This window comes from Arachis ipaensis, chromosome B02 (assembly GCF_000816755.2).
Source record: "Arachis ipaensis cultivar K30076 chromosome B02, Araip1.1, whole genome shotgun sequence".
Lineage (NCBI taxonomy): Eukaryota > Viridiplantae > Streptophyta > Magnoliopsida > Fabales > Fabaceae > Arachis > Arachis ipaensis.
The window spans coordinates 7,212,931-7,234,124 of NC_029786.2; the positions used below are offsets into that span (position 1 = coordinate 7,212,931).

The following is a 21,194-nucleotide window of genomic DNA, read 5'->3' on the forward strand; positions in this document are numbered from 1 at the left end:
CTAACACCAGGACAACATTGAGTCAATTTTAAAACGTTAGGGATAACTTTAGAACTTATCCTAAACGTTGAGACAAAAATGATACTTTACTCTTTTTCAATAAAATTCAAACAAAACAAACTATTCCAAAGTAAACTTGAAGAAAGTTAATTCTTATATAATTGATTGTATAAACAAATATTATATGAAAATTAATTATTAAAATAATTTTAATTTTATAGTTTTAATACAATTAAATTTTGAAAATAAAAAGTTCTAGTTATTAAAATCCGCTTTTAAATGAAGTTGGACGTGGAGCCAGTAGAAACGGAAGTAGAACCTTCTTTGCTAAGTTGTTTGACTCTTTCTCACGCCGTTTCAAAACCATTTACATCTTGCCCTTCTTATTACCTTTCATCTTCCAGTTTTACTCTTCAAGCTAGGTAACTAACTCCATTTTTTCATGCTTCACAATTTGATTTTTCATTCTTTTATATATATCATGAATTATTTACTTATTTAGCTTTCATTCTTTGTACATTGCTTCATTAGTTCTGCATGTACTATGAAGTATGAAGTGCGATATAGATCATAAATAATGTGATTTTTTTTTTCATGCCATTTTTTTGGTTTGGAACTATTTCATTGCTATAGGACTTTCTTAATAATTTTTTTTTCCGGTTTTTTATCTGAGGGTTTTGCATGTACACTGTCACTGGCCTGTGAAGTTCCCTATTGCAAGTTATTGCAAGTTAAATTTAGAGCGATTAAAACAGAAATAGAGAGTCATAAAAAATAAGAAAAATGATGAATCCACATTTTTTCTTGTCTATGCTATTATAAGTTTATAAATTATAACTGAATATGATACAAAATACAATTTCGTTTTTGTTTTTGTCCTTCTTTCCCTTACTTTGTATTTCTGTCTCTGTATGTAGTTTCAAACACGGCCTAAGAGAGAGAGAGACTAAACTTCTTTCAGATCAGGAAAATGTCTCTAGCTTCTCTTTCTTATGATTCAGATGATGATTATCCAGTGAGTACTAAATTGAAAATGAAGGATAAAATCCTTGATGCTGCTGTTAACAGCTCGAATTCTGAAGAGTCTGATAATAATGACAATATTCCTTTGTCATCACGCTTAGCTCTGAATTCTAGTTTAGCAAAATCCAACAGTAAAAATGATAGCTCTGTTCAAAAGGATATTCCTAAACCTCAGAAACGAAATATAATCGACTGTGACGATGCTGATCTGTTTCCCCTGACTGTTACGAGGTATGGTTCCCTAAACTATGTGCAGAAGGCCAAGAAATTAAAGAAGTCGGAAAATCTTCCAAAACATAACTCATTCCCTTTGAAAGAGAAAGAAACTTCTAAACCACATTTGAAAGAAAAAGAGATATCATTATCGGATCGGTATTTAGAGGAATGCCAAAAGAAGAGAGAAGCTGTAAAGAAGAAATTTCACTTGCTAGAGAAAGATATTGAGGAGATGTCGGAAAAGCTTGAAAACAAGAAGAAACAATTTGATTATATTCAAGGACAACTGAGTTCGTATTCTTCAAATGTTGAGGTAAAAAAGAAAGAATATGAAGGGGTGCAAAGAGGCATTGAGGGACAGAAGAGGCAAATTGAAGAACGAATGAAGAAACTCGATTCAAAAGAGAAGCAATTTGAAGGCCAATTGGAGGAAGTTGAATCAATCAGGAAGAAGTATGAAAGCAAATTGAACGAGATCCTATTCAAAGAGAAGCAAGTTGAAGCTCAATTGAAGGAGCTTGAGGTTAAAATGATGCAGCATGAAGCATCTGTAAAATCATTCAGAGAGCAAAAACAAGAAGGTAAAAAATGTGCTTGTTTTTAGTTTGTTTTGAACACCGTTTCAAATGTCTTTCCAATGCAGAAAATCTTAGTATATTGTATCCTTGGTTAAGTGTCTTAACATCACAGCACTACAGTTGCAAATTACACAGATAATCAGTCTTCTACTGATGAAGGGAGTTTTCGACTTTTCGCAAGCGAGCCAAATGATACTGACATTTTAGATGTTCTCCGGTCATCATCGGATCCAGCAAAAGTCATTTTGGATATAATGAAGGATCCTATGGATTCACATGATAAGAAGGGAGATCAAGCCATGGCTATAGATAATAACCACATCTTCCTTCTCGAGCAGCTGATGAAAATCTCACCAGATATTGAATCTCATGTTAGAGAGGAGGCAATGGAGCTTGCTCTAAATATGAAAGCTAATATGAGATTAAGTACTGACAATTCATTGGCGGTTCTGAGTTTCCTAATGATCTTGTCAATTTATAAACTAGTTTCCTCCTTTGATGAAGATGAAGTTTTAAAGCTTTTTGAAATTGTTGCTCACCACAAGCCATCTATTGAGCTCTTCCGGATGATTGGTTTCGCAGATAAAATCTCTGGTATGTTGATTGAAAACTATTTTGTTCAGTTGCCAAGATTAAGGGTAGCTTATTCATATGAAATTGAATCTGATTCTAGTTTAGCTTTTAGAAATGAACTTAAGATCCCTTTTTATGTATGTTGTTGCCTGCCATTTTTCTATTTAATCTGAGGTTGATTCTGTACAGTTCCTTCTGCTTAGTTATGGTAACTAGAACTGGTTTTCTCTTTATGATATTCTTTTATGGCTTGAACTATGCATGCACAATGCACTGGTTCTTTTTTATGAAATGCATTGTTCTTGCTTTCACGCAGATTTTGTTGAGAATCTTATCAAGAATGAGCAGTATATCGAAGCTGTCGGATTCATTTGTGCATATGACTTGGCAGAGAAGAATCTAGCGGCTGATCTCTTTCGAGCACATGTGAACAAGGCAAAATTGACATGTGAGAGCAGTTGCAAGGAACCTAAGTCTAGTAAGGTTTGTTTTTTCTTCTATTTTCAAGTGTAACAAGATTAAAATTTAGAACATAAAACCTGTTTGTGTATTTTATATGTTGCATGAAATTGTATTTCATTATTTTGTGTTCTATGGTTGCTTTGCATGCTAACTGACATGTTGAACCTGGACTCAGATCAGAGCCGCAAAACAAGAAATCACAAGCCTCAAAACTGTTCTGCAGTGCATTTCGGAGAACAACCAAGAATGTGAAGATCTGGTTAAAGAGATTCAAGATCGCATCCTAGAGGTAGAAAAGCTTAAGAGAATTATTATAATGGCCTCTATAAAAAAAAATTTACAATACCTTTTGTAAGCTCAGCTTTTTTTATTTAGTAGCCACAATAATTAGGTATGCCAATTGTTATGGTTAGATAGAGAAGTCATTTTCTTTTTGCATGAGCCCATGAATTCATGGAGGATTTGTACCTTTTGTAAAGCTTAATAGACAAATTTTTTAGAAAAGATTCTGCTAGGAAACCAACTTGAAGTATGGTGAATTAGATAGCGTTTGGTGGAGAGACAGAGACGGAAAGACTGAGACTGAGAGACAGAGACTAAAGAGACAGAAATTGAAATAAATCTCAGTATTCTATTTGGTGCAAAGTGGGAGACAGAAATTGAAACAAGAATAAAATTCTATTTTAATTTGCACAAATGGTAAAATTGAAATGAGGGTATTTTAGGTATAAAATGTTATTAAAATTTCAGTCTCTATCTCTAAAAATTTTAGTTCCCTATGTTCCTATTTTTTGGAGGTACTGAAATATTGAAATTTTGGAGACAGAGACAGAAAATTTAGTATTAGTCTCTAAATCAACAAACATGATACTGAGTCTCAGTCTTCCAATCTCTGTTTCAGTACCTCAAAACATGGTAATTAATTGAGTTGGCTTATGCTATAATTAGTTCTCTAAAATTTCTCTTTTAGAAATCACATAATGCTAAAAATTTTTGATAAGGAAGAACTGAGTGCATGTAGGAATATGCAATTTGTTGGGACAGAAAAACACTTTTCAGTGGTCACAAAAAACATAAGAAAAACCTTTTGTAAACTTTTTTTACTCCCAATGGAATTGCATGCATTTTGTTAGGATTTTAGAAGATATGAATTAGACCGAAAACATAAAAAATAATATTGGTACAAGAGATTTTAAGTGGTTCGACTAAAGTTTACATACATCCATAAACAAAACAGCAACTAAATATTTTATTATAAAATATGGCAAATTTAAAAATAGGTATAATTTATCATGATCAAATATTTCAAAAAAAGAAAGAGAAATCAAAATGGAAATGATAACCAACCACACAAATTCATACCAAATATATCCAAATACTATTGATATCAAACCAAATGGTATATAAAATCAATCTCAGAAAAGAGAAACTAAAACAAACTAGTATCTCTTTATTTAAGGCCCTCGAATTTGGGATGCCTTTTTGGCCAGTGCTATTGCTATTTATAGTAGTAGTCAATGGAAATATAAAATGATTTAATAGGACATAATAATTATTACCCATACTCCGCTAAGTATTAAATTCCAACCTACTTTCCGTGTTGGATAGAGTAAACAAGAAAGAAAAATAAAGTTAACCTAACACTTTTTGATTCTAAGAATTTTCATTGTTCATATCTTTTATTCCTCTATTTTAATTTATAAAAGAGAGCAGCTACATATCTAAACATTTTTTTTTAACTAAATCTAATTGAATTGGTCTAAATTTAACAAAAATTACTTTCATTATACGTAGTGTATACACACGCGTTTCACTAATATAAACGAAACCCCGCACTTTATGTTTGTTCTTCGTGCACCTCCTCTCCTTTTATTAGTGATGTTGTTGCTGCATTTTATTTTTGTTTCTTCTCCTCCTCTTTTTTTTCATGTTATTACAGTCATTTTATTCTTTTTTTTATTTGTTATTTTCTTCTTTTTTTTTAATTTTATTTCTCAAAAGAGAGTAAATAAAAAAAATTTGAGAAAATAAAATAAGAATGAGAAGATGAAGAAAAAAGATGAAAAAAAGAAGAAGACAAAGCGAAAGATAAGAAGGAGAAGGAAGAAGAGTTTTGAATTGTACAGGATAATGAGACCAAATGTACCGAAATTACAGGAGTTTCTGAGTTTATAAAATGCATAATTTTCGGTTCATTTGTTATTACACAATGGTGTTGTTATAATAATATTTCAGTTTATTTACTGTATAAGTATGTTGTCGACGAACAATTTGTCCCAAAAGTTAGGATGACTTTTAAGACAAATTGAATGAAATGGAATAGAATCTAATGCACTTGAATAAAGTGATAATGAATAATCTCATTATTTTTTGCTAACAAATTTGGTCAATATTTATCAGCAGCATAAAGTAAACCTCAATTAACACATAAATGAACTAAAATTAGTTCAAATTTAAACAAGCAGTCAAAAAAACTCAATCATTAACAAAAACATATCGAATTCATTTTTGAATCCAAAAGAACCTCAATTAAACTAAGAAATGAACCAAAATTACTTAAGAAATAAAAAATTTGGTCAATACTTATTAGCAGCATAAAGTGAAACTCAATTAACACACAAATGAACCGAAATTAGTTCAAATTTAAACAAGCAGTCAAAAAGACTCAATCATCAACAAAAACACACGAATTCATTTTTGGATCCAAATGAACCTCAATTAAATTAAAATATGAACTGAAATTACTTAAGGAATAAAAATTTTGGTCAATACTTATCACAGCATCAAGTGAACCTCAATTAACATACAAATGAATCAAAATCAATTCATATTTGAATAAGTAGTCAAAAAGACTCAATCATCAACAAAAACATATCGAATTCATTTCTAGATTCAAATGAACCTCAGTTAAATTAAAAAATGAACCGAAATTACTTAAGGAATAAAAAATTTTGTCAATACTTATCAGCAGCATCAAGTGAATCTCAATTAATTGACAAATGAATCGAAATTAGTTCATATTTAAACAAGCAGTCAAAAATACTCAATCATCAACAAAAACACATCAAATTTATTTATGAATCTAAATGAACCTCAAATAAACTAAGAAATGAATCGAAATTATTTAATGATGGCACCAGAAAAAATTAGAACCAATAAAGATGTTAGCAAAATATTGGTATTGTTGGTGATGACGATAACGAAAGAGAAAGATAACGAAAAAGAAAGAAGTTGCATGCGCAAATTTAAAAGAAGAAGAAGAAGAAGTAACGACAGTAAAATGTGCACATGTTAATTTAAAATATTTGGTTAAACTTGGTTAGGCTATAACTTAAATGTAGAACTTTATTCTTTATAAAACACCCATTTTTGCATCCATTTTAAAAATAAAAGCGTCATATATGATCTAAATTTTTTAAATCAATTTTTTTATCATTCCATATACACATTATATATATGAAGATCTTCAAAATAATTAAATCTAACATCATTCAAAAGCAAAGTATTCAAGTGATTACTATCTCTTTTAGGGTAAAGAGCGATTTTCCTTTTTTGAAAGGTTGAATGGCATTCATTGAAGACGGAATTAAAAAGTTGTTCTATAAACTACATAAGAGTAGTAAGAGTAGTTCTCCTAACAAATAAAAAAAAAATGAAAGAAACAATTGAAAATAGTCAAAATATCAGGGTTCTGAAAATCGATAAAAATTGCAGTTCAATAAAAAATTATAACCACCAATTTTAAAAATTGTAAATTGTAATTGAATTGTTGAATCGGCCAAACATTGGTCAGTCGTCGGTTGGTTTTCACAGTTTAAAAGAAAACGACGCCGTTTCGTTCATTACTTCATTAATTAAAAAAAAAAAAGGATAAATCGATCCCTGATTTTTTGGTACGCAGACATTTAAGTCATTGAGGATTTAAAAATACAATTAAGTTACTGACATCTTCAAAATCTGGATACATCGATCCCTGAGTTTAATTTGTCCAATTTTAAAAACTCTCTCACGTGTGCATTCGTATCAACCAGGTTAGTACAATGGGAGTCACGTTTGAATTTTCTGTTGATTCTGACAGACCCAAATGAACATTAGGGATCGATATGTCAGGGACTTAAATGTATTTTCAAATCCTCAAAAACTTAAATATTTGGAATCAAAAGGTCAAGGACCTATTTGTCCTTTTCTCTAAAAAAAATAAAACAATAACATTGAAGGGGAAAGCATAGAAGGCCAAAACCCTAATCCTCTTCCTTGAGCACCCTAATCCCCATTCCAGCTCCTTCCTCATTCCCACACTTGCTTCGTCCAGCCATCGTCGTGTCACCATCGCCGTTGCAACTGTTTGAAGCTGTATTTCCTACTACGGTCGTCTCCACCACTGCTTGAAGCCGCCGTCTCCACTGCAAATCATCTCACGTCATTCCTCCATCGCGCAGCCACTGTTCTGCCGTGCCAACTCTGTTTCACCGTGCTCCAGTCCTTCTCTGCTCCAATTTTGCGACACTCCACCCTCCTCTGCTCCAGTTCCGCGACGCACCACCCTCCATCTCGTCGTCGTTCTTCAACCAATCTAGCCACCACCACCGGCCACGCTTCTCCAACGTTGTTGCAACGCCACTGTTCAGCCTCTGTTCAGACGTCGTTCCACCGCTGCTCAACCCTTTGTTCAGCCATCTCCATCGAGTTATAAAACTCCAGCTCCTTTCCCTCATCTGTTGATTTTTAGTTATTGTTTTAGTTTGTTGTTGTTTTAATTATTAGGTTGCTGTTCCAGACTTTAAGTTTTTGTTTTGTTGTTCGTTTGCTGTATTAACTTGTTTTGATTATTAACTTGTGTTGTTATATTTTAGTTTTGATTATTAATTTGTTTTGACATGTTCTTGATCTTATTAACTTGTTAACTTGATAACTTATTAGCCAGTCTTATAAATCTTAATTGGTGGATTGTTACTTTGAACGCAAATAAGATAGGGTCTAGAGTTCTCACTGACTTGTAACTGATTGTGTCTAAGGTATTACCTGTTCTATCAAACAAGGATTAATACAGGTTATGTGAATGGCTGCCTCATATGTCAAATATGATCAGCAAATTGAAAGCTTTGAATTTGTCACCAACTTACTGAATACATGATTTTACAGTCATGTATTGACTTGCTTTATGAAGCCTTTCTATTTTCATTTTGCAATACTCATGTGAATTGTGTATTAATGAGAATTAGAGAGTGAAGGTGTTTTAGAAGAGAGAGCATGAATCAGAAACGTAGAAGAATTGTATTGAAAATGTGAATCAAGTTTAAGTTCAACAATAACCTGACATGCTTTATATAAGAGAGATTAAACCACAAGACCCATGCAAAACTTTAACAAACTCTCCGAAACTAATCACTAACTAATTACAGCTGGACCAACAAATCTATACATGCATAAGACTCTAACAAACTAAACCAAAGGCACTCTAACAAACTTGCATGTTGATCAAGTTATTGCTTCATATTGACACATAGTTCTTTCAATTAGTTCATTATCACACTTGTCCTCATGACGCCCCCTCAAACTCAGGGGAATTTTGAAAATTACCTTAAGTTTGGACTTAAATTTTTCAAAGGGATTAGCCGTTAACGGCTTAGTAAATATGTCAGCCACTTGATCAACAACACTTATATGCACCACCTTTAGTTGATTTTGGTTAACTCTCTCCCTAACAAAGTGTAAATTGATCTCAAAATACTTGGTGCAACTGTGTAATATTGGGTTTGCTGCAAAAAGAACAGTGCTGATATTGTCACAGTAGAGAACTGGAATGCCTGATGATGATATGTGAAGTTCCTTGAGAAGGTTTTGAACCCAAATTAACTCAGTATCCACAACAGCTAGCCCCCTATACTCAACTTCAGTGCTGGACTTGTTGATTGAAGCCTGTTTCTTACTCGACCAAGCTATCAAATTGGAACCCATGTAGACATAATAACCACAAGTTGATCGTCTGTCATCAAGATCGGATGCCCTATCAGAATCTGAAAAGGCAAACAAGCCAAAATCAGTGCTAGAATGAAAAATTAACCCCCTGATGGATAGAGCGAGCCAAGTATCTAAGTATTCTCTTCACACATTTCCAATGAGGAACCAGAAGAGAATGCATAAATTGGCTAACTTTATTAACAGAATATGCAATTTCAAGTCTGGTAAGAATGGCATATTGCAAAAATCCTACAATTGATTTATAAAGTGAAGGGTTCTCAAACAACGCAGCCCCTTGACTTGTCAACTTAGTAGTGGAGAACATTGGTGTCGGAACACCCTTTGAATCATCCATGCCAACTTTCTTTAAAAGGTCACTAATATATTTTGTTTGTGACAAATGAATAACTCCTGATAAGAGTTTTGTAGTCTCAATACCAAGAAAATAACTAAACTCACCAAGGACTTTTAAAGAGAATATATCATTCAATTGAGTAATAGTTGAACTAATAGCATTAGGGTCATTATCCGTTATGAGTATATCATCAACATATACAAGAAGAAAGAGTTGAAGATTACCTAATTTTTTAATAAAAAGTGAAGGATCTGGCCTTGTATTTGAAAAGCCAAAAGAGGATAATGTTACTGCCAACTTAATAAACCAGGCCCTTGGGCCTGTCGTAATCCATATAATAATTTATTTAACCTACAAACTTGAGAAAAATCACCTTGATGGAAGCTTAAAGGTTGCTTCATAAGAACTAATTCATACAAATCACCATTCAAAAAAGCATTATTAAAATTAAATTGATGAATAATCCATTTATAAGAGAGAGTAATGGAGAGAATAATCCTAATAGTTGCTGGTTTTAACACTGGTGCAAAGACTTGATCAAAGTCAATGCCTTTAATTTGATGATTACCCTTAGCAACCAATCATGCTTTGTATTTAAGGATGGTACCGTTTGGGTGTCTCTTGATGGCATACACCCATCTACAACCTATAATTCTTTGGTCAGGAACATGGGTAACAAGGACCACGTTTGTTTTTTATAAAGAGCATTAAGCTCTTCCAACATATCTATTTCCAGTGGGTGATGGGAGGAAAAATGCTGGTTAAGAATTCCTGAAAAATATTTTCTAAAACAGCGTTGCAAGTACAATCTTAACCGACGAAATTTTCACTATCAATTTAAATTGTGTCACAGTTAATAATAAATAACCGGGAGTAGAATCCCGAGTCGTTTCCCTAAGAGTTGACACAGGATGCAAATTATTGGTTAGTATTTTTCTGAATATTTTCTGAACTTGAGAACGGAAAAATAAAGAAACTAGAAATTAAAGCAATGAGCAAATAACAAGAGGTGATATGTATTTAAAATAAAAGGCCTTGGTCAGGGGAGAGAATTGGAGTTTCTATCCTTGTTGTCTTTTTCAAGTATAATAGTAAAGGTTCATTACTTCCACTTAGTTATTCTCTAACAATTGAAGGAAAGTCAAGTGGTTGTCACTAACTCTGACTCACAAGTCCTAGTCACTTCGTGGGGAAGGACTAGAATTGGTGAAAATTGAGTTACCCAATGATTCCCACTTACAGATTAATACTTGAGTATCACAACTCAAGGGTTTTCAATTATCAACCCCCAACCAAGTTGGGAGCTTTAAGCCATTAACATGAATGCCATTTTCATAAACACATAATAGGAGTAAATAAAAGACATGATAATTACGAGAAGTTAATTAAATTAAAATTTGCGCTAACAATGATCAACAAGAATCAAACAAGCAATAAAGATAAACATAAAAATACTTCAATGCATTAATAAAATTCAAAATAATAAGATCTAAACATGAATTCAAAGCAATTAAATGGAAAAGAGTAATTGAGTTATTGGAGAGAAAATTGTAAAGATAATGACTCCAATTGAAGGTAGTAGCAGCTCTCTCAAAATTCAATCCAAAGCAAAACTAAGAACATCAAAACCCTAGAGAAAAGTAAGTGTTTCTCTCTCTAGAATTCGAAAACTAAAAAACTAAAACTAAAGTGAAAAGTGAAGTGTCTTCAGTCTCAGCACCATCCCAGTCTCTAGTTTGTGTTTTCGGGCTTGAAACTGGGTCCAAATCAGCCCATAAATCGCCCCAGCGAGTTCTGTTAAGTGCAGCACGTGACGCTCTATCACGCGTACGGGTCGCTGAAAGATGCTCTGGATCACACGCACGCGTCAGCCATACGTGCGCGTCGCTCCTCGCTTCTCATTTCTTTAGTTGCTTGTGTTCCTTCCACTCTAACATGCTTCATCTTCATCCTTTAAGCCATTCATGCCCTGTAAACCTGAAAACACTTAACAAACACATCACGACATCGAATGGTAATAATGGAGAATTAAAAATTAACAATTTTAAGGCCTAGGAAGCATGTTTTCAATCATAGCACAAAATTAGGAAGGAAATGAAAAACATGCAATTTACATGAATAAGTGTGAGAATAGTTAACAAAATCTATTCAATTCAGTCCAAAATATATCATAAAATAGTGACTTATCAGTGGGGTGCTAATAAGGCTTTTTCTATAGAAGTTGGTATATTATTAAGAAGATCTAAGGGTGCACAAGAAATAGTTGAAAATAATTTTGGTTTGAAAATCCCAAATTTGGATCTAGTTTGCATTTTGTGTATGTTAGAGGAATGAGATGAGGGAGGAAGAGTTCCAAACTGAATTTCTAACCCTAAGATGGCGATGCTGTCCTTGTGCAAAGATTGGTATAAAGGAATAGAAGCACTAGTATTTTTTGGGTGAAAAGAAGTAGTAGAATTGATATTGTCAGTAGAGTATCGAGAGGAATTACTAGCATTAGCTTGAGAAGCTAGATTACTAGTATCCGAATTTATGCTAGGGCCCTGACTTGGATTAGATGGATTATAATCACTAGAAGGTGAGACATCAGTAGATAATGAAGGATTCAAAAATGAGGTATTACTTGTATTTGGTGGAGAGGAATGGCATGGGAGGTGAAATTAAATGAATGGAGAGAGTATGTGAGAATTGAACTTTAGAAGAATTTGGTGGATGAGGGAACATCTCAGTGTAAGGGAACCTACTCTCATCAAAGATAACATGTCTTGTGATTACTAATTTGCCATTAGATGTTAAACACTTGTAGCCCTTATGGTTGGACGCATAGCCTAAAAATATAAAAAGTTGAGATTTAAAATCAAGTTTATGCACATCATAAGGTTTAAGAAATGGAAAACATGCACATCCATAAATTTTCAGAAAAGAATAATCATGAGAGACTTTATGTAACAATTCATATGGTGACAAAGAAGAAGTATTAGTAGAAGGCAAACAATTAATAAGATAAACAACACTGAGAAAAGCATCATCCCAATGTAAGAGAGGAATAGATGCATTTGCTAATATAGCAAGACCTGTTTCAGTAATGTGTCGATATTTTCTCTCTGCCTACCATTTTGTTGGTGTGTGTATGGGCAAGAGAAATGACAGGATATCCCTTGTGTAACAAGATATGAGGTAATTTTATTAGAAAGATACTCCCTTCCATGATCTGATTATAAACTCTTAATTCTTAAACCAGTGTAATTTTGCGTCTGTGTTTTGAATTGTAAAAATGCTGCAAAAGCTTGAGATTTAGTTCTGAGCAAGAAAATTGAAGTATATCGAGTAAAGAAATCAATAAAAGTAATATAGTATCGAAAACCATGATAAGAGGTAACAGGGGATGGCCTCCAAATGTCAGTGTAAACCATCTCTAACGGAGTAGTATACTTATATGAATCTAATTGAAAAGAGAGTAAATGAATTTTAGCCATGTAACAAGAATCACAAAGTGGTGTCTTTATTGAATTCAAAGTAGGTGGAGACAAATTACAGTGTTTCATCACATATATTACAATTTTTGGGGCTGGATGTCCAAGCCTTTTATGCCATAAGGAATACTCATTACATTTAGCAACAAAGGCTTTAGGAAAATTAAAAGCTGAAATAGGAGCTAATTGATTATTTTTTGTAACAACTACATTTTCAAATTCATAAACGCCATGCCTAGGAGCTTTATTGTGTAGAATTTTGTGAGTTTCCTAAGATTTTACATAGCACACATTAGCATGAAAGTCAAAATAAACATCATTATTGTAACACCCTAATTAGCCTAAGCCTTACCTCGCGTCGTAAAGCAAAGGTTAATCAGAGGTTACGATAGTTCTAAGCTCATACGTATAATATATAGAAGAATAATATAATATCTAGAAGCCCGATGAAAGATATAGCTCAAATTTTGGATTTGAAAAGCGCAAAACGTACTAACGAAGCTACTAGCTTGAGGCACAAGAAACAGATAAGATATATCAAAAGATAAGTATATAATATCATAGGAAACTAGGCACGACTCGCGGAGTTTAAGCCGGCTAGCCATATATAGATATACAGAACCATACAGAAATCTGACAGTTTAAAAACAGCTTATACAAATTTTTCTCTCATAATACAAGCCTCTAGGCAAAGACAAAGTACAAAAGGAGAGATGTATAAACATAATAAACCAAAAGACTCCAAAATAATCCAGGATCCTCCGCTTCTGTCACCATCCCAAGCAACTCACCGAGGTAGGTTGCGACCTGCATCTGAAAAACACAACAAAGATATGGTATGAGAACCGGAGGTTCTCAGTATGGTAATAGTGCCCAATGATGTAGGATATAAAACCCCGGGACGCCAAAGACAATCCTAAGCTTCATATCCATCACAAGATTCAAACTTAGAGCATTCTAAACAAATAAGCATAATATAAACCTTATCATAAATAAACTGGGTGATCTATCTTAAGGGATATTTCTATTCTAACCAAACACCGCTGTCCCACAGCCTTCACCAACCTATCCTCCATGCGATCCCATCGCCACCGCCTTCCGAACCTCCTCAATCCCAATAGAAAACACAATTAATAACAATGCAAGTAATTCACAAGTAAAACCATACAAGGCATGTAGATCAAGTAAGCAATTATACATGTTATTCAATTAGGCATACAATTACAAGTCGACAAAGCAAACAAACAGATAGGAAATGCATATGATGAATGCCTGCCCTACTGGCTGTGATATCACATTGTCGGTTCAACTGCCAACCCGACACATCTCCATGGAGACGTCGCCCTTCGGATTTCTCATATGGGAACCCCCGAGATATAGTGCCTGGATCACTGTCAAGGTACCGGCGCCTGCTCGCCTATAGATCCGGAGGGATGCGAGCGGGATACCCTTGCCTCAGACCTCACATCTCAACGCAAGCGGGACGAACCACCGCCCTTACGCCGCCGCCGCTACCTCGACAGGCGGGATCCAACCGCCGTCCCTGCCGGGCGCATAGCGTCTCATAATCTCAGTAAAAACATTATTTCAGTGGTTTTCAGAAAATATTTTCAATATACAGAGATCCATCGTCTCAATCCGAGTCCTCGACTCATCTCAACCACTGTCCATTCATAACTCAATTTCCAATGTCAAAAGTTCATCATTCCTTATCTCATATATCACTTATCCTCCACCCAACGTCAAATCATTCTCAGCACGCCAAAAATCTAGGCCTCCGTTTTCTAATTTATCATAAAACCATGTTCTAGAACCCTTAAGTTACATCACATGTTCTAATACTTAATATTAAGCCCATAAGTCTTAAAATGGTGTTTTAGAAGTTTACAACCTTGTTGGGAAGGTAGAATAGTTGAAAAACAAGAAAAATTTAAGAAACAGGACGTGTGCGGCCGCACAGGGGTGTGTGCGTGCGCATGCCCAGGAGATTTTAAGATGTGTGCGTACGCATAGGAGTTTGCGTATGCATAGGTGACAAAATTTTTAAAATCTGTTCACTCGCACAACCTGTGCCAGTGCCCCCAACAGACTGACCTTCCCGACGTGTGCGTCCGCACAGGTTGAAGTTTTTCCTTGGATATGTGCGCGCACAAGCCGTGCTGGCGCTGCGAACAGAATGCACTTCCCTACCTGTGCGTGCACACAGGTGTGTGCGTCCGCACAAATCAAAATATTTGCAGGGTGTGCGTCCGCACGAGGGTGTGCGCCCGCACATATTAGAAATCATGAAATTCTGCAACTTTGCAGAATTTCATATTTTTAACACCAACTTTGAAGGATCATAAATTCCTCTACAAAATTCTAATTTTCACAAATTTAATATCGATTTAAAGAGTTTTCAAATATCTTTAATTCTAAATAAATTTCAATCAGTTTTGAAAAACGAGGCAGAAGTTATGATCGTACAAAGTTCATAAAAAACCCAATTTTACCAAACTTCACAAATTCCAAAATTTATTACCATACCCATACCAAATCACATCAAGCCATTCAAAATACCACTTTTCATCAAAATGTACTAGTTATACCACAATACACCAACCTTACCACATTCTCCTTCTCATTTCATTACTCCCAATTCCAACATCAACTATATCACTTATGATCAAAATCATCATCAAACCCACCATTTCATAAATCACAACACTACAATTATCATAAGGAACTAACTTCCAATCCATAGAATCATTCAACAACAACATATCATTAAAATTCATCACAAATCAACCCAACATTCATCAATTCATCAACATTTAACACACCAACCATCATTTTAGTTCAACCTATCTTATTGGGCACTAGCCTATGTGTCCATGAATATTATATACTACATAGAGGAAACCGAAACCATACCTTGGCCGATTCCCTTTATGCACCAAAACTCAAATTGATCGCCAAATAGCTTTCAACAAAATTCCAAGCTTTCACTTCCACTCCAATAAGCACAACTAAGTTCCAAGAGCTCCCAAAGCCACAATAATCAAACTATATACATATAAATCACCTCAAATCAACCTAGGGTTCCAATTAAACATAAATTTACAAGGGTTTAGTAGCTCTTACCTTCTCCAACAGATTTACTAGCAAGAATCCAGGGCTAAGCAAGGATTAGAGCAAACCTAAACATCCAAAATCACAAAACTCATTTAATCAAAAACCCTATAAACCCAAAATTTTGAGGAGAGAAACTGAGGAGGATTCGAGCTTTTCTTACCAGTTTCTTATATGGGTTTTGTAGAGCTCTTCACAAGAAACGCGTAGCCGTAAACGATGCGGCGATCGGAGCTCTCTAGCTCAAGATATGAGCTTTGGAAGTTTGAGATGAATAGTAACCATGGGGTTTCTCTTCTTCCCCCTTTTCAGCATGCAAGTGTAGTGTTTGATTATGTGTTGTGCTGAAAATGGATTCACTTAAGAGCTTTTTATATGTTGGGCTTGGGCCCAACTTGGGCCCGGTTCAACTCGTTAGCATTTTTAGCCCGTTTGGCCCAACTTCAGGCCAAACCTTTAAAATTAACGCCCGGTTTTCTATTTCTAATATTTTTCTAAGGTTTTCACCGGTTTTCACTTTTTCTCATGCGGTACCGGGCAGACTTGAATCGGTTCAGCCGGTTCAACTACCGGTTCGCAGTTTTTTACGGTTTTTCGCAGAAAGCACATTTTCTGACTCAGAAAAACCCACTGAGTCCAAAAATCACCTTTAAACCTGCAAATTCTCTTTCTAACTTTTTGGAATCTAATTTGGGCAATTAATCACTTAATTAACCAGTTGATTAGTCGCGGTTCTTACATTCTCCCCACCAAATAAGAAATTTTGTCCTCAAAATTTGAATTACCTGAGAAAAGCTCGGGATAATCCTTTCGCATTTCAGACTCCAATTCCCAGGTGTGCTCTTCTACTCCTGCTCGCTTCCAAGCAACTTTAACCAATGGGACATCCTTTCCTCGCAGCTTCTTTACACTAGTGTCATCGATCCTCACTGGTGTTACTTGGAAAGTGAAATTCTCTTCCAACTCGACCGATTTAGGCTCCAACATATGAGCTGCATCCGACGTGTACTTACAGAGTTGTGACACGTGGAATACATCATGCAAGTTAGATAGATGAGGTGGCAAAATGACTTGATGCGCCACCGGCCCGAATCTCTTCAGAATCTCAAACGGTCCTATGCATCTTGGGTTCAACTTCTTGGTCTTGATTGCTCTTCCAATCCCATTTGTCGGTGTAACCCTAAGGAATACGTGTTCTCCTACTTCAAACTCTAACGGTTTCCTTCTCTGATCCGCATAACTCTTTTGTCAACTCTGAGCAGTCAAAATCCTTTCTCGTATTCTCTTAATCTTCTCAGTAGTCTCTGCTACCACATCTGGACCCAATACACTTGCTTCACCAGATTCATACCAACAGTGGAGACTGGCACTTCCGTACATACAAAGCCTCATACGGAGCCATCCCAATGCTCGCATGAAAACTGTTGTTGTATGCAAACTCCGCCAATGGCATGTAACGATTCCAACTCCTGGGTTGATCCAACACACATGCTCTTAGCATATCTTCCAACGTCTGAATAGTCCTTTCCGATTGTCCATCAATTTGCGGATGATATACGGTACTGAAACATAGCTTTGTGTCGAAAGCCCTTTGGAAGGATCCCCAAAACCTTGAAGTGAATCGGGGATCACGGTCCGATACTATGCTCGACGGCACACCATGCAACCGTACTATCTCCTTGATGTACAATCTTGCTAAATCTTCCATAGAACAGTTTACTCTGATAGGCAGAAAATGAGCGGATTTGGTTAAGCGATCCACGATCACCCAAATCGCATCAAATCCCGACCTAGTCCTCGGTAAACCGGTCACAAAATCCATAGCAACTCATTCCCACTTCCACTGAGGAATCTCAAGTGGTTATAGCATTCCTGACGGCTTTTGATGCTCTATCTTCACTTTCTGACAAGTCAAACACTTGGATACCATGGTTGCTACATCACCTTTCATCCCTGGCCACCAGAACATCTTCTTCAAGTCATAATACATCTTCGTACTTCCGGGATGAATAGAAAACCCACTGTTGTGAGCCTCCGACAGCAAGTCTCGCCTCAAACTCCCAACATCCGGTATGCAAGTTCTTCCCTTGTATCTCCATAACCCTTTATCATCCTTAGTGAATTCTTCGCGCCTCTTATCACCAACAGGTTGAAACAATTGCTGAAGCTTCTGCTCATCTTGCTGAGCCCTTTGTATTTCTGATTTAAACGTGCTTGAGATTTGTAGCTGGTTCAAACAAGCTCTCCCGGCAACTTCACCAATATCCAGCTTAAGATCCACAAACTTATCTACTAGCTCCTCTTCCTTGATTCTCATCCAAGCAATTGTTAAAGATTTCCGACTCAGAGCATCTGCTACCACGTTCGCCTTTCTAGGGTGATAACTCAACTCAAAATCATAATCTTTAAGCAACTCCATCCACCTCCTCTGGCGCATATTAAGCTCTTTCTTATCAAAGATATACTTGACACTCTTATGATAAGAAAAGAGGCTAAACCTTACTCCGTACAAGTGGTGTCTCCAAATCTTAATGCAAACACCATTGCCGCTAATTCCAAGTCATGAGTGGGGTAATTCACCTCATGCGGTCTCAGCTAACGCGATGTGTAAGCCACCACGTTCCGGTGTTGCATCAACACGCAACCCAAACCCTTCAAGGAAGCGTCACAGTACACTTCAAACGGTTCATGCGGTTCTGGCAAGATTAAAATAGGTGCTGAAGTTAATCTCTGCTTTAACGTCTGAAAACTCTCTTCACACTCCGACATCCACACGAATGGCACTTCTTTCCTTGTCAACTTTGTCATTGGTAGCGCAATCCGGGAAAATACTTTGATAAATCTCCGGTAATATTCGGCTAAACCCAAAAAGCTCCTGACTTCCGTCACAGTCGTCGGTCTTTCCCATTCCATCACCACTTCTACCTTAGAAGGATCTACAGCTATTCTTCCTTTACTCACCACGTGGCCTAAGAACTTTACTTCCTCCTTCTAGAACTCGCACTTTGACAACTTAGCGTACAACTTCCGCTCCTTCAAGATTTGCAGCACAATCTTCAAGTGTTCCTCATGCTCGTCCACTGTTTTAGAATAAACTAATATATCATCTATCAAAACCACCACGAATTTGTCCAAAAAGGGACGAAATACTCTGTTCATGTAATCCATAAAAATAGCAGGTGCATTCGTTAACCCAAAGGACATTACCGCAAACTCGTAGTGTCCATAGCGTGTCCTAAACGTAGTCTTAGGGATATCATCTTCCTTCACACTTATCTGATGGTAACCGGATCTCAAATAAATCTTGGAAAATACTCCAGCTCCTTGCAATTGATCCATCAAGTCATATATTCTTGGCAGCGGGTACTTGTTATTCACTGTTACTTTATTTAACTGTTGGTAATCCACACACAAACGCATTCCTCCATCTTTCTTCTTCACCAATAAAACTGGCGCTCCCCACGGTGATACACTCGGTCGAATGAACCACTTATTCAGAAGCTCTTCCAATTGAGTCTTTAGCTCTGCCAGCTCTATCGGAGCCATCCTATAAGGCGCAATCGACATTGGCCCGACTCCCGGCACCAATTCGATCGCAAATTCAATTTTCCTTTGAGGTGGAAACTCAGGGATATCTTCTGGGAACACTTCTGGAAAATCTTTAACCACCGGTATCTGATCTAAGTTATGGGCATCACCCAACGCATTAGCAGCCAACAGAATATAACCATGTCACTCCTTCCCACTACAATGCACCATTACAGAGTTCAGGTAATACCCCGTAGCTACCACGGCTCCATTCTCTCCTTCTGGCATAAACCGAATTGTCTGTTCAAAGGAATCCAACAAAACCCGATTTTTTGACAATCAATCAAACCCCAAAATCATTTCAAGCCCCACCATTGGTAAACAGATCAAATCATGCACAAAATCTCTACTCTTAAGCTTAAAACCTACTTGTCTATAACCTGACCTAGTCATAACTGTCTGATACGGAGTATATACATGCAGATCAAAAGGCAACTCTGACACTTTCAAACCTAATTTCTCAACTTTAACAAACGAAATAAATGAATGCGAAGCTCCAGTATCATATAATGCAACTAAGGACTTATCACCAATTAGACATATACCTCTCATCAAAGGATCCGCCTTGGAAGCATCATTGGCATTCACAGCAAAGACTCGGCCTTGATGCTGACTCTGGCCTGCATTCTGATTCCTCCCACGAGGGCAATCCTTCGCAATGTGGCCAGGCAACCCACACTTGAAGCAACCACCTAAACCAATCTTGCATGATTCATAAGGGTGAAAACGTCCACAACGATTACAAGCTAAATCCGGAGAATCCTTACTCTGATTTCCTCTTCCCCTAGCATACTGAAACTGATTCTGATTGTTCTTTCTGAAGCCCCCTTGGCCTTGAGGCGTATATCCTCCTCTCTTGAAGCTTTGTCCTCTCGGATAAAAATACTTGCCACGCCCACGACTAGAACTCCCTCCACGAGTGTCCTTGGATGCCGCTACGGTCTTGGCATATTCTTCCACTACTCTAGCCTTATTCACCAAGTCGGAGAAGACACGGATCTCCATAGGAGCCACAACAGTCATAATGCTCTTCTTCAAACCCCTTTGGTACTTAACGCACCTCCAGCTCTCGAAAGTCTTCGGGTCACCCTGACACACGCGAGAAAACCTACAAAGCTTTTTGGACTTGTTGGTGTACTTAGCCACAGACATGGAACCTTGCTTCAGCTGCATTAGCTCCATCTCCTTTGCTTCCCTTGCAGACTCAGGGAAGTATTTCCTGTAGAAAGCCGTTTGGAACACCTCCCATGGAATGTCGGCGTTCTGAAGCTGTAGCAAATGACACTCAACTTGCCACCAGGGCTGGGCCTCTCCCGCTAGCTGATAAGCGGCAAACTCTACATATTGATTAAGAGGAACATGCTGCGCCTGTAAAGCACGCTCCATAGCCTGGAACCAGTGGTCTGCTTCAATAGGATTTGTGGACACTCGGAAAGTTGGCGAATGAACCTTGAGGAACGTTGCCAAGGTCATCGGAACTCCTCCCGTGTTATCGCCGTTACCCTCAGCATTATCATTGGCATTCCCTTCATCATTCCCATTGCCATTTCCCACCGGTTGGCCTAGCCTCTGCACAGCTTGCAGAGTCGCAGTAGCATTCGCTTCCATGGTGTTCACTAAGTTAGGCATGGCCGCCATGAACTCGGCATGGTTATCAGTTGGTTGCTCATTCCTACTCTCTCGCGTACGTGTTTGACCTCGCCCGCGAGTGGCCATTAGGGTTCCTGTCTACACCAAACAATCAATATCAAGGTGATCAATCTCAATATCAAAAGCCTAGTATTTCAATTATCCCAAACAGGCACTCACAAACAAGCATGCTATACGTATATCAAGTAGATAACCTAATAGCAT

The 21,194-nt window shown here is 36.7% G+C and overlaps 2 protein-coding genes across 2 annotated transcripts; one reads left to right on the plus strand and one right to left on the minus strand.

The window, feature by feature from the left end:
* Positions 873-3,391, plus strand: LOC110267437 (FRIGIDA-like protein 3). The gene is made up of 4 exons (XM_021112993.1): positions 873-1,820; positions 1,938-2,411; positions 2,707-2,873; positions 3,028-3,391. Exons 1-4 carry the CDS (start codon positions 971-973, stop codon positions 3,205-3,207), a joined length of 1,671 nt encoding a protein of 556 aa, XP_020968652.1. The 5' UTR covers positions 873-970; the 3' UTR covers positions 3,208-3,391.
* LOC107626715 lies at positions 19,620-20,978 on the minus strand. The gene is made up of 2 exons (XM_016329615.1): positions 20,583-20,978; positions 19,620-20,429 (listed from the first exon to the last, which is right to left on the minus strand). The coding sequence occupies exons 1-2, from the start codon at positions 20,976-20,978 to the stop codon at positions 19,620-19,622; spliced, it is 1,206 nt and encodes a 401-aa protein (XP_016185101.1).